The 14611-nt window shown below is 40.1% G+C and overlaps 1 protein-coding gene across 18 annotated transcripts in view; it reads right to left on the bottom strand.

The window, feature by feature from the left end:
• The window catches only part of COL19A1 (collagen type XIX alpha 1 chain), a 202734-nt gene continuing 188123 nt past the window's right edge, over window positions 1-14611 (bottom strand). For 17 of the 18 annotated variants that reach the window (XM_083832480.1, XM_083832466.1, XM_083832479.1 and 14 more), the window contains 2 exons: window positions 8012-8089; window positions 1-7775 (listed from right to left, as the gene is read on the bottom strand). In XM_083832480.1, coding sequence (XP_083688606.1) covers window positions 7639-7775; window positions 8012-8089 — 215 coding nt within the window. In that variant the 3' untranslated portion in view covers window positions 1-7638. Of the gene's footprint in view, window positions 7776-8011; window positions 8090-10010; window positions 13813-14611 lie in introns of those variants that run through there. The other variant, XM_083832468.1, reaches the window with a different exon arrangement.

The raw sequence follows: 14611 nt of genomic DNA, 5'->3' as shown, positions 1-14611 counted from the left end.
TTGTTTCACCAGCAAACTTTTATTTTGATTATAAAGTGTGTAAAACTTAAAAAGAAAAAAAAACAAAAACACTGATAATGAAAGAATTGAACTGATAATTCATACAGAATGAAAATATTATTTTCCATACATAATGCATAAACATAATCAAAAGAAGAAAAACCCCAACATTTAAATATAAATGTGAAGTGCTTTAAAAAATATAGTCTGAAAATGCATAAAATTCCACAATGGAGAGAAAACATTGATATGTAAAAAACAAATCAGAATTATTACAATCAAACAATTTCAACACTGAGGGTCAATTCAATGCAGATGCTATGTAAGTGGACAGCTTGAGATTCAGACAGATTTTATCTAAATAATGGTAGAGCATATATCAAAAAAAAAAATAATCAGGAATTGAATGTTAGCAACAGCACGTTCAAGTAAATAAAGATTTGGAAAATAAAAGCATAATTATGAAGTTTAAGGCATATTAACTATGGTAATATAGAAAAAAAATAGTGCTAGTTTAGTTTAAATAAAAACAGGTAGATGGCACAAAGCAAAGAGTGTGGGAGGTTTTCCAGGCCACTGACAGCGTTGCCAATTCTAAGAGCTGCTCCTGGACTCTGGGTGAGCTCCTGAGTAAGGATTTTTCTCCTGCCTTTCTGGTTCAACATCACAAAACGCAATGAGATTTCCAAATGACAACCTCCTGGAAATCCTTTCCACCACTGGGGATCTCTGCCGCCACTCGTCACCCTCAGGGTGTAACAGCACTGTGATCGTACATGGCTTAGCTGCCCAGTTACGTGACCCAAGTGTAGGCAGGAGCCCAGAGAAAAACATTCAACATCTGTCTGCAAACTGATAACCAGTTCTTCACCATCCGACCTCATACCTCAAAGTTTTGACTGATATGTGCTTTCCCTATTAGGTTATTAGTAAGTATTAGCAATACTGCTGCCAAATACTGCACTATATTTTTATACACAAATACATATATAACATATATATGGCGTATTTATACTGTTAATATAATGTATATGTTTATTTATGTATATATACTTTAAGTTTTCTGTCACAGCCATCACTGGACTCAAGCAACCTGGTACGAACTGGTGCCAAAAAACTTTTGTGACTATTTTACACGGCCCAGCTAAAGGATGAGTGACGGCTCTAGAGCACCATTTGGGACACCTGAAGGAAGGAAGAAAGCAAGGCTGGGGAGGTTACACCAGGATTTGCTTCCATTGTGTGACCTTGTGTGACCTGAGTCTACACAGACCCAAATCCTTATCTCCAAATTTGCTCTTCTTTCAAAAAGGGAGTGTCAGCAGATGCTACTTTGAGGGTTACCTGGAAGACGGAGTGAAGGAGAAACCGAGTCCTGTTGGTTTCTCCTAGCAGATCACGGCAGCAACACTCCACATACAAACACATGCTGTGCTTTTGCAAATGTTTTTAAATTACTGAATTAACTGTGTGAGATGTATTTGCTTGACCTACTCATCGGATGCACTAGGAAGATGATGGATGGATGCCACTGTTCCCAGTATTATTATTTGGCCATGCAGTTTCTGCCTCCTTTGTACTTAAAATGCAGTCACTGCACCTTCTCTGCACCTGGATCACAGGTAAAGAAGAAAGTGCCTTTATTTTGTAGGGCGTGTTACTCCTGTCTCATTTGTTATAACCTCAGTTTTATTCCCCTCCCCTCACTCTTTTCAAAAGGACTACTCAAACTGTGGCAGCTGCAAACAACACATGTAGCAATCCTGAGGAAGCCAGTACTAAATTTGGAGAAAAAAATCACGCCAGTGGTCAAATGATCACCCATCATCCTTCATAACGCCACTGCCCTGGGAGTTCTCTTTTTTCTCCTGGAGAGTTAGTAAGAGAAGAACGAAAACACCTTACCTCACCTGAAGTTAACCACTTTCTGAATGAGAACAAATGCCTCACTTTTAGACTGGACTGTTCTCAGCATCCAATTCACAGATTATATTAACTTCCATCAGATTTATTTATCTATAGAGGCCAAGGTTTTCCAATTTTTTTCCCTCCAGCCTGTGCAACCCTGAGTTTCACCAACCCATTGTAAAGCACGAGCCTGCCCACGGTGTGCTCAGCAGCCCTGTGCCCCACCGGGCTCACCGTGGTGGCTGCCTTCCTTCGCATCCTCTTGCATCCTCCCTCATGATTTGAAACATAAGAAAGGAAAGGTTGTCACTTCTGACAGAACCACTATTCATTTTCATGTACAGGAAGTATGCGAAATGTTCCCATTTTCATCTGGAAGCCTATTTCACAGATGTAAATGGCCACATGAGTAGTGCAAAGAGCACATTTTCTATCCACTTAATACATATCCATTGAATTGAACCGTAAATGTTGCAAACCAAAAATATAATGAAGGAAAGAAGCAACCAGTATGCATGTACTGTGATTAATTCAGTGACAACTGCATATCATTCAGAAATGAAAGAAAACAATAAAATAAGGTATGTCATTGAACATCCTTCAAATATGTCAACCAGAGACAATGTATTTACACTGAAACATCAGTAAATAATTAAATGCATTTAAGAACAGCAGACTCGGAGATAAAACTGCTAATAAAATACATGTAGACTACATTCTTTTTAGCTACAACTTATTTTGGTCTAGAATCTGTAATGTTTGTTAGCAATTAATATTTGAAAACAGTATTTTCCTAAAGTATGGTGAGGTTTGAGTTGGCTTTGCCAACTTCAACAACAACCAAGGCAAGGTCACAGTTAAACTTGTTCTCCATGGTCTACACCAACCTCTATGAATGGATTTAGAAATCCATCCAGCATCATCTAGTTGTAGTGGTCATAACAGATTTCAGAGAAACTTTACATGACTCAGTAAAGCTCGAATCTAACAAACACAAGCCAAAAAAAAAAAAAAAAGGCAAATGCAAAAAAACCAACAACATTGTTTTGTTTCCTGAGATACTTCTCATGTTTTAACATGCTAAGTTAGAGCAGCACTTCTACCAAAGTGGTAAATTAAGAAAAGAACTCAGTGGCTGGCTTTAGACTAGTGTATCTGGAGAAACAAGTGTATAAAATGCTAATGTAGCTGGGGGGGGTGTAAGACTTTCATGTAAACATCACAGAAAAGTAAAACAAAAAGAGTGTACACTGACATGAAAAATAGTATTTCACCATTGTGAAAAATAAGTGCTAAAATATTTTGTGTGATTATTCATTAATTTAAAAAATATGCATATTTAACAAAGCTGTGCATATCTAACACCTCTCATAATCCACAATCAGAAACCAAAGGGAGGAGTGATGATGCACTCAATCCCATTTCCTTATCACAGTGCTCTTTTAGCATTGAAACCAAATCCAGTTTAAGACAAAAATATTGGATCTTAGAACATAACTAAGTAGGCTGCACTGCTACTTGATTGTACAACTGCGATTGTGCTGCTTTAGTTTTTACCAACCTCTGCAGACCCGCTGCTCCCCTGGAGACACCTGCCATTGCGGGGGACGTAAGCGATGCCCAAGGGCTGCGTGTTCTGCTTCTGCACGTTCTTCTATAGCGTGTCTGGATACATAACACAAACAATCTAAGCAAAATTACCTGAAAATAATTACCCAAGAAAGGCAGTATTTCCGCATATACTACCGTGTAAAAAATAAATGGATTTTAGGAAAAAGAAATACCAGGCTCAAGAACACAACGTGAACTCCGGTGCCGTGCAGCTACACAGCACCGTGCCCTTCCTCGCGCTGTTGAGTTCAGCCCTTGCTTTCTCACTGCGCTGGGAAGGTTTCTGCGCTCCCCCGTGTGGGCAACAGGAGCTAAACTGCAGCCTCGGAAAAGTCTCACCCTAAGCTTATTGTGTTCTTCGGGCAAGCCGAGTCGTTCTGTACATAGCTATTAGAAAAAAAAAAAAAAAAAAAAAAAAGCCCAACACTTTCTTAGCAGGCAATAAAGAGACTTGCCGTCAAGTAGAAGTGTCCGACCCGGAACAAGAACAAAGCTTGCAGAGCTTTTAAGAAAGGTTTCAAACATTTTGTCAAAGATAATTCAGCTCAAACTTCCAAATAAACGCTCCCAAATCAGAGAAATATCTTGTGCTGCTGGAAATAACAATCCTCCCCGTCTAGTTTCTTGCAATGTTTACTGCAACGCAGACCGCTCTAAACAAAGATGAAATCTCTAAACAAAGATGAAATCGATGTTGTGGATGCCCCAGCCCTGGAAGAGCTCAAGGCCAGGTGGGATGGGGCTTTGGGGAACCTGGTCTGGTGGGACTGGACTGGAACTAGCGGATCTGTGAGGTCCCTTCCAACACAAGCCATTCTACAATGCTATGATATAACAAATCCCAAAACAGATAAACACCCCATTGACCTCCCTGGCTCCCCTTCCCAAAACCCCAGACAGCATCAGTCTGAAACTGCAAACAAATTTCAGTGGGAAACCTGAAAACCAGGCAGACGCACATTTCCAGCTGCATCCTGCTTTCAACTGTAAAAATGCGGAGCTGGAGCAACCCCATGTGAAGGGAAGTCAAGCTGGGACTAACTCTGTGAAGAACATGACATCTTTAAAAAAGGTATCAAGAGAGCCCATGTAACAAAATACCCGTTTTCTCATGTGAGAAAATTAAATTGGGCTTTTAGCAAAACAAACAATAATGCATCAAGGGTAATTACCAAAGTAATTACCTGCTGATAAATTCAAAGTTCAAATGTTCAACTACATTTTAAAACACCTTTAGATTTGAGCTCCGAGAAAAGAAAAAGGCATCTGTAGGAAACAAAGATGAAAAAATAAATTTCTTCAAATATAAAAAGTGTTCTACTTTCTGCTCAGTTCAAGTAAATTAAAATACAGAAATTGCATCTGGCAACTAATAAGTGCTCGGTTTCAGCTAGCTAAAAGCCCCAAAATATACACATATAACCCTAAGACAGCGTGACAGTCTATGTACAGCGTTCCAGAAGGGGGCTGCTCAGAACCCTTTCAACCTTGTGATATTCCCTAAAAGACAGCACCCTTTTTGATATTATCACAGAAAATGAAGTTTAAAATTAACTTACAAAGTAAAAAAATACTTCCATTTTACATACATTGGAATTACTAGAGAAGGAAAACGAAACGTTCCTGCGGGCTGCCTGGCCAGCAGTTCATTTGAAAGAATTGAACACGGCATGCGAGGCCCTGGTCTTCGTGGGGTGAGCCGCCCGCCCCCAACACCAGCAGGGCGGACATTTGGCGAGGCACCATGGCAGCCCTCGGGAGCGCTCCCTCTCGCACCGCCGGGCCAGCTTGCAGAGAGGGGGACACCAGACCTGGAGAGGCAGGTGATGTCAGAGGGAAAACCGAGGAGTGTTTATAGGCACGGGAGGTCTGAAGCAGGAGCAGGAGATGTGGAGCTCCACACTGGCGGGAGGATTTGTCCCAAATGTGCCTTCATCACGGTGCAGTGAGGGTGCCCCGGTGGGGCCTGCAGGAACAGAGGGCCGCTGCTGCCTGCTGTGGCACTGTGAGGGGTGGGCAGGACAGGAGGCTGAGAGCTGCGGGCTGTCCATGGGCTTTGACCCAAGTCTCAGTACTCACAAGACACGCACATAACACCCTGAGACCCTGCAGCACACCCCCAGGTGCAACGTGTCGCAGCTCGCAGATTTCCGTCGGAGATCGGGCTCGTGACACGCCATTGGTTTTCTGGCATCCTCCTTCCAGCTCACCTCTCCTGTCCCAGGTGCTAAGACGCCAGCCTTCCGTCCCCGTGTTCGTTTAAACATCTCCCTTCTGCAAAGCACCTTCCTCCCTCAAAATGTGTGATTAATACACCAAGTGACACTCGGAGGTCGCTCTCAGGGTATGATTTTCTTCTCAGCAAGTGTGCCTGAAGGCTCATCCTGTTCCCCGGCTACCTAACGTGACTGTACAAGGTACAAATCTTTCTCCTCTTGGTCTGGAAGCAAGTGCTAGGAACTCTATCCAGAACAAATGCCGATATATTATTTTAGTCTCCCACCGTTATTACTGTTTTTAAGTCAAAATCAGAAGTCAGACATTAATTTTGCACGAGAGCTTCCCTGGAATCCAACACTCCCAATCCAGGAGCGCTTCCCTGCCGCATGACCAAGCGGCTGGCTCCTTCGGCACTGCTGAAGCACAGAGGCCACCAAGACCACTCGCTTGCCTACAGTGGGAGAGCATTACCACCTTCCTAACAACAGGATTCTCTTAATAGCACTTTCTATTTCTATTACACTGTAGCCAGTTCCTTAGGACTAATCTATGATTGTCCGTTTCCTATTTGTAAGGAGTGAAATTTTGGCCAACCCTTCTACCTCCTTTTCAGAGTCAGCCTCTTTACAATTGGTTTTCTCCACCTTTTCTTTTGGTCACTCCTTTGAGCTCTGTAGGATTTGCGTGTTGTTCTCTTTTGTTCTTTACTGACAATGCCTGGTTCTGTAGGATTTACTCAATGCTTGCAACCTGCATGCAGTCAAGATCTGGGTATGACACCTTCCCAAGGACAGTTTCCCAATTTTTCCAAATTTCTCTTGAACTCCAGCTATTTTTTGCAGCCAGTTAAAAGGACCTGTGAATTTTGCATTCTACTGGTTTCAAGTTCTTCTGAAGCTTATTTCAGGACGTAATTATTGCAGGAGAAATAGGCAAATGTGCCATTTGTAAGATCAGGGACTTCTGAAGGTTTCTTCTTCAGATCTCACTGCTAACACGTGTGCTCTTGCTAAAGCAAGATGTCTTTTTTTTGTAAGCAGACATAATGGCAGGTTAGCTTGATTACAAGCAATGATAATACACTTACTGAGTCCACATGACCATTAGAAGGTGTCCCAGTTCTCAGTGAAGAACACCACCATGAGTCCCTACCACTCACACCTGGAACGTATATGCAACCATGACTAAACCAACGTTCAAGTTCTCAGTTGGAACAGCATTCAGTCAACAGAAACACCCCGTTAGTGCTACACCTGGTGAATTCCCAGTAAGTCTGAATCTGAATTGGATGGGAGTAGAGAGATCATAAAAATACCTGTTTCCTTCTTTGACATCTAGGAAATTATGGAAATGGTTGGTAGCACCCGTGGTGCATGATGCAGACCTGGTTCAGGAGGTGTGCCAGAGCCTCCTCAGGGGACGGTAACATTTAGTCTGAACAGAGTTCCCAGCACTCCAGCTAAGATCCTACATTCACCACCAATGGGTACACTTTAAAACTTCAGAACAGCATTTTCTTCGTTTAAACTTCACCACCAGTAAGAAACATCAAGCCAGCTTACATACTGAGGCATATGTACTGCCTTAAGTTATAATAAAATATTTTTGTTTGAAGAAAGAAGCTTATGAAAATTATTTGGGCCTATTTTCTCCTCTAAGCAAAATAAATATGAGAATCATAACACATGGAATGCACTCTGGAAAATAAATGTCATCATATCGCAATTATGACACTGCAAATAGAATAGGAAAAGGCTCAATTCCGCGCCTTACAAATTATCTACAGACCATGCAGTGTCAAGGGAACAAAAAAATGCACCAAGTATTTCAAAGATTAAATTAACTCATTGAGAGGAGTGAAAAGTGATTGTGAACCCAAGTGTCTATGGGAGAGGGTTTTTATTTCCCACTGGCGCGTGACCGAGTCTGTGCTACGTGGTAATAGCAATCTGCTGGATTGCATCTTCCATTAGGTCCAGGTGGCCCCTGCGGTCCGGGTGACCCTGGAGTTCCTGGTGAGCCTGGCAGGCCAGCAGCTGGTGAAATAAAGTTAGAATTAGCACAGTCCTTGCCAGAGCACAGGCAGTGTCCTGCCTTACATCTCTGAAAGTTAGCTTCATGCCAGCTAATCTGCCAGAAGGCTGGCATATCTGACCTCACGCTATGGCAAAAATCAGGAGGAAATTCACTGATGTAAAATGTGGGAGAACCAGGAGAAAGGCATGTTAGTTCGTAAATAATGATAGCGTAAAATAAATCTGGAGACTTGTACCTGCAGGGCCAGGTGGTCCAGGATTACCAGGCAGTCCAATTCCAGGCTCACCTCTTTCCCCTTTCTGTCCTCTATAACCTACACAGAATAGAGATATGAAAATAAGAGTGTCCTCTTATTATAAACAGCAATCTTCTACAGACCTTGTTGACAAGAAATCATCATGACAAATGTAATTTTGAAAACTCATGTTCACTTTTTTTTTTTTTAACCTGTGACTACCATTGTTTTCTGGGACAGCTGTTGCATTTCTATGTTCCTTCTGGAAAATATGAGGATTTCTGACAGTTGCACCCTCTGCCAGAGGACCCTTACTATATTTACTAGCCTGACCTTTCCTGAATTTTTAAAGTTATCTTCCTAAAGTTCCTGTAAAAATGAACTGAACGTGTATGCTGCTCCAGCTCCACCTGTTTGATGAAATGATATAAAGCACCAACCAAAGGGCCATCTGGAATCCAACCCCATCTTTAACTGACCATACTCACAGGAGCATAACTGCAACCAGCCAGCCCCTCTGTGACAGCCCCCACACTGGGTGAGACTTTGCCCTCCTTACTCTATATAAACCCCAATGTCTGCACTTTTTAGCTGTAAACTTGGGCTGAAAGCTGTATGCTTTGATATTCTCTGATGTGTAGGAGAAGATCAACTCCCTCTCCAGTGTTACGCACCTGTCCTCACTTAGAAGTTGTCTTTCGAGCTTGTGCAGATTAGGGGTGCTAGCACAGAAAGCCTTCTTTAACACAAGTACCTATATATTGTTAACAAGGTGATTGCTAATCATACTTAGAATATTTCTGTCCCTTTTATTCGCAGGACAAAGCTTTGTATTTATCTAAATAGCTTCCATCTTCTCACACGGCACAACTCCTATCTAACATTTTTTTTCCCCTTAAACTGTTCATAAAAATTTTTATTAGTTGCAAACACTGGCTGCTTTAGAGTGGAGGATTCATGGGTACCAGTATAACATTTTGCCTCATATTTCAAGTAAGAAGTCCATCTAAAAGTGCAGCTTTTCTGTTTAAACTATGTAATTTATGTAGGACAGGGGATGATAGCATTTTTAAAGAAACGAGTGCGACACCTTCCACAACCCCTTACTTTAAAAAGGATTATAACAAAACCCTCTTCCCTCCCCTCCCCAAGACCCCAGATGTTGGCATGTAAGGTGACATATGTTGAAGATTAATTTGCCAACTTCTGGTCAATCCTGGTATATTTGCTCTGCTTCCAAGACCAGCCCATTTCCCGTGTCATGTATGTCACACAAGAAACTTCCTCTTGTGAAGAGCTGTAGCTTAATTTAAATTAAAAGAGAAGAGGCGTAGCTGACCAGTCAGCATAGTGGCAGCAATCCACCTGATGTCTCATGAAGAGTAATGGGCACTGGCAGACGGAAGGCAAAGGTGGTCCTGTCAGTGCACTGCGGTCTATGGCAACACTGGTACTTTACGAGACAATCCAGAAGGAAACTACTGAAAGTGCTGTGGGTACCAATTCAGGGTTGTTACAACAGACACAATGCAAGAGGAATGGTACACCAGTACTCAAACTTTTTTAAACACAGGCTTACTATACACTTCTGTAGAAGGGCTATTACCTGTTGCATTCTGGATTTCAAAACAGAGCATGAAGGATCTTGTATCAATTATCTCTCAACTCCCCACAAAGGCAAAAACATTAGAAAACGCATGCAGAGTGACATGCACAACATAACAGAAGGAAACAAGCTGATTAAAATCTCACAGAGAAACAAACTGATCATGCATCCTGGTAACCGAGTTGTGTTAAAGAGAAGTGTGTAAGGCATATATGCACATAAGCTATAAAGGCTTGGAAAAGGGATAGTGTTTGTATTCAGTTGTGAACCTTGATTTTCTCTTCAGTGACCGTAGTAGTGCTTATAACTATATCAAGTTGGTTGGCTCTGAAAACCTTGTGTAATACATAATAATTGCTACTGTTTAAGAAGGTCAATCACACAACCACAGGATCTATTACACTTCCTATTTATTACATGTCTCTAAGCTTTTTAATTTACAATAGATAATTACAATACATTTCTCACTACAAACCCAGTTAAGTTGTAATCTTACAAAGTAGTGCTGCCACTAATCATTGTTTTTGGGAAAAAGAGAGAAATCACATTTACGATGTATCACATTTACAAAGTCCATGATAACCATTACTGTAGATATATGACACAACACAGTTGAAAAGGGACTGAGATAAACTGAAAGGCTCTGTAAACATCAATGGAATTCACGACAATAAGGAAGAAACCACAATAGTACAAACAGCAGCCTGCCTATGCAAATGTATGAACGAGGGTAGTGTAAACAATTAACTGGTTGTATTTGAATACATATACAAAGGTGTAGGTTGCACGTAGTGGCAGATGTTCTGTTGACACTGAAACTTAGTACAAAAATTCCCAGGTATCTTTTCTAAAAATAAAGCTTTATTTCGCAAAATATAAGCATATTCATAAACAGGCCTATATGTAAACAGTCTAAACAATGCAATATGTAATTTTGGCAGTAAAATATTGGATTTTAAATGAGGTATATTTGCTCAGAAGTAGGTCCATGATTAGTAGGTCCTCTTCTAGAGGTTAATAATACCTTCTCTCTGAGCTTAAAGCGACAAACTCATACTTAGTCAAAGGAAAATATTACCATACACTTAAGTGAGATTTTGATTTATTGTTTTTAACATAAAGGCACATATAAGATGTCTATTTTTACTGGTAGAATTACAATGCCAGTAAGAGGTACCTGCTTAATTCAAAAGGTTTCAGCAAAGCCTTTGCTTGGGTTCCAGAAGTTTTGGTGTAATTCCTGCAACCCAAAAGTTGTTGTATGTAAACACGTACCCAACATGGGCAGTATGGTAAACACGTGGTAGTAGTGTGTAGCAAGGATGTATTTAAACAGATAAGCATTCTTCTTCTGTTCATTGACTGACTGGTCATAGCTAAAATAAAGCTTTTGGTTCAGTGCTCTCTGTTAGAACTACAAATATCATACACAGAAGCATCACTGTTGCAACACCCTCAGCTCTACTTGGAAATGATGCAAGTTTGTGTCTACGTGTTATGGAGGTAAAAAGGCGTCTCATTTAAACAGCTCCAAAAGGTGTTCTGCCTACATTGCTGAGACCTTCTTCTGTCCATATGGATAATGCAATAGCTGAAACCAGCATGCCAGTATCTAGAGAAATCTGAGGTTCTTTAATACGAATGTGAAGCAAACACATTAACACGACAAGGAACAATGATTCTGAAGTACCCACAGTATTTTACTGTGCAAATGATCTGCATATCACTGCATTCTTACAAGCAAAAAACTGCAAAGCAACCTCGCGGCTGAGAGGTAGTAACTGAGTTTCAGATCAAAGTAAAACAGGTTAACTTCGCCCTACACAGCAAAAAACAGTTTACAGGAGGTAACAGTTTAAAGCAGTACAGCTATTTCAGAAGAGAGACTGTGTCTGGACAACATCCACTACAATGGGCTCATGATATCAACCAAGGTTCCTAGATGCCCCTACCATGCAAATTATTATATTAAAAGCCATAAATTTTACTGCAGGAATCAACAATAAAGACAAGGAATTTTCACTATTCATCAGATGGTATTTTTGTTTCCTGATTCCTTGAGGCTACCATGAGCTATGAGGACTCTTACGTTTCATTATTTTGATAAAAATAGTGAGGCTTAACTAGCATGAACACTTACTTCCATATGAGAAAAATCATCATATTAATGTAAAGGATAATATGCATCTCTGGATTACCAAATTCTCCTAAGGGAATTTTGTCTGATGGACCAAAAGTCACATTCTATTATAGCTTAAAAAATCCAATTAAATCAACAGAGTCAGCTGAACTATTTCCTGTAACACCTGGCAGTCTGACATGGCATTGTTGTAACTTGTCAGTAAAATCTTGAAACAAACATTCCTTCTCTACAAGACTCTAGCATCCTTTATAAAACTGGTAACACTGCCTCACAGTATCAGCTTACTGATGCATATGCCATACATTATTTTTTTAAGAAGTATATATAGATATTCCAATCACTACTGTACAACCTGTTTAAATACCAATTGCATATTTCATCATTTATTTTGCAACTCTTTGGTATTTTTTTTTGCATGCTACATTTTTACTGAGACCATCAGATAAAATTAAAATCCTTTGTACCTGAAACACTGGGAAGTACCAGAGGGTCACTGTGAAAGACCTGGCTCAAGGCCAGCAGATAACAATTCTGGACTACTTTAGAAATGGATGACTATTCCCAACAGCCTAGCAACTCTTTATATACGCTTTTTGAAGACCATGCCCACACTTCCTAGACGTAGTATCTGTGTTTTCTGCTTCTGAGTCTAACCTCTGCCCATGAGTTTACTGGGCAGGAGGCTTCCTCCTCCTGGTGGCATCAGAATAGACTGACTCCTAGGGAAGTGGCACCCCACTGGAGGGACTCTGTTAAGCTGCAGGCTAAGCACCTCCTCGAACACACAGCAACGCCTGCTCCCTCCCACTGGCCAGAGCTCTGCTCAGCGTGCAGCATCACAAACTGCTCTGGAGGTGTTTGTCCTATTAATTATTCTTCAAAACTATCTACTTTTTTTTTCACTGACATTTTGTGGACAAGTGACTAACTGTTTCACTCTGCTAGCACAGATGTGCATTACCGTGTACAGCAAAACCCTATTAAAAACCTGTAGTTGCCAATCTGAGCTACAACCGAGTGAGAACCAAAATAATGAATAACTGGCAGTCAATACCAAATACCCCCAATGCGTATTATCTGTCTGGCCTCCCAGATGGGTAGGTGAACATAACATGCTTCCTCACTGACTTGGACATACGTGCACACAGCATGCTACCTTGATGGTCTCAGACATACATGCACATAACATGCTTCTCCAAGAAGTCTTGTCTGCTCTGTCCTTTATGGTTGAAAATAAACTGAAATATGCAAGGATACTTTCCAGTCTGCTCAGAGATTTGAATTTCTTTTTAGCTGTTGGCACAAAACAACAAGACACACAGGCACAACTGGTAAAGGCATGAAATGTACTTGTAAGTGTGCTTCTCTCATGGTAATCTCTCTCACTCGTAGTAAGGAGGCAAGACAAATTTTTGGTTTTCTTGCCTCTGAAGTATGATTTTTCTATATCTTTTGATATATCAAAAGAGACAAAAGTAAATGCTTTTTATGATTATTAAAAAAGTATTGAAAGAGAAGTAAATGCTTCTCACTTAGCTTAATACTTATGAAAAAAGATTATTGAGCATACTGATAAAATGAAATTTTGTGTACATGGGGCACTACTTTTACTTAAGCGTAAGGCATGAAAAAGCAGCTTTATTATTTTTTTCAAGCACAGCTATCACCTTTACTTTTGATGCTCACTAGCTGGAAATGAAGCCTAGTATAACGATCTACTTCCCAGAAGCATCTGAGACTATCCACCACATACATACTCATTGAACAATCTGCCACTGACATTAAGGGTGACTGTTTACAGTGATCTGAATATTCAGATAATGATGAAGTCAGTGCTGTAAGATTCTAAGGCTTTATTGTTTTCCTTGATCCTTTATTCTTGTTCTTCTCATTCTGAGCTCATCTCATTTTTCAAGCTTCTGTCAGGGGTTTGCGCTTATCAGTGTTAGTAAGTCTTTATTCTTCTGATAGCTTTACGATCCACACATCTTCAGTTTTGCTTTCATGTTCTTCATTCCAGTCTGACTTGCTCTGACTCCAGAGCAGACCAAACTAACAAAAGATAATAATAAAGAACTACCTACAGATAAACTGCAAATTACATATTGCCCACAAAACATTATTAATCGATAAATTCTTTTTTTTTTTTTTTTTATTCTGTTCTCCTCTTCCTTTTAATCTTGGACAGGCTGGGTCTCAAGTATTACACAGCTATGATGATCTTGAATTTCTTGAAGCTAATTTTGCAGTGAAGGACAGTTCACTGGAATGAGAGTCCTATACTGTCTGAACGCATTGAAATGTACAAAGTACCATTATGGGTAGAGTGAAAACTTGATTACTCCGAAATTGATTTGTGTAAATAGATTACTTCACAGTAAGAAGGATGCATGCTGTAACATTTCAGTTTTCACTGCTCCTTAAAGAACAGTATTTGCCTCCAATTTTTCCTCCCCTGTGTTGTCCCAGGATCGGAGCTGAAAGCACTCACATTTGGAATTCAAGTTTTTTTTTTTCTTAAAAAAAACATTGTCTCTCAATATGGAATAGGATGCAAATAGTTACAATAGAGTGCTGGCTTATTTTTTCATCTGTGTTCAAGTATTTTGGACAAGAAATAACTGGTACAGCACTCCAGATATCTGTCAGTTTTAGATATCTGTCAGTAATTAATTTTATCACTTATTAGACTCAAATGCACTCATTAGGAGTTTCAAATCAGTAAAATCCACACATTTACTATGGGTTAATATTTAGATCTAGTCTGGAAAAACATAAGTACAGTTTTAAAAGTTAATCATTAGGAAGCTAGGTAGGTAATCCTGGTTTATTTAATAACCATTAGCAAGTG

Source organism: Anser anser (genome assembly GCF_964211835.1).
Source record: "Anser anser genome assembly, chromosome: 3".
Lineage (NCBI taxonomy): Eukaryota > Metazoa > Chordata > Aves > Anseriformes > Anatidae > Anser > Anser anser.
This window is presented reverse-complemented; position numbering and strand designations above follow the sequence as displayed.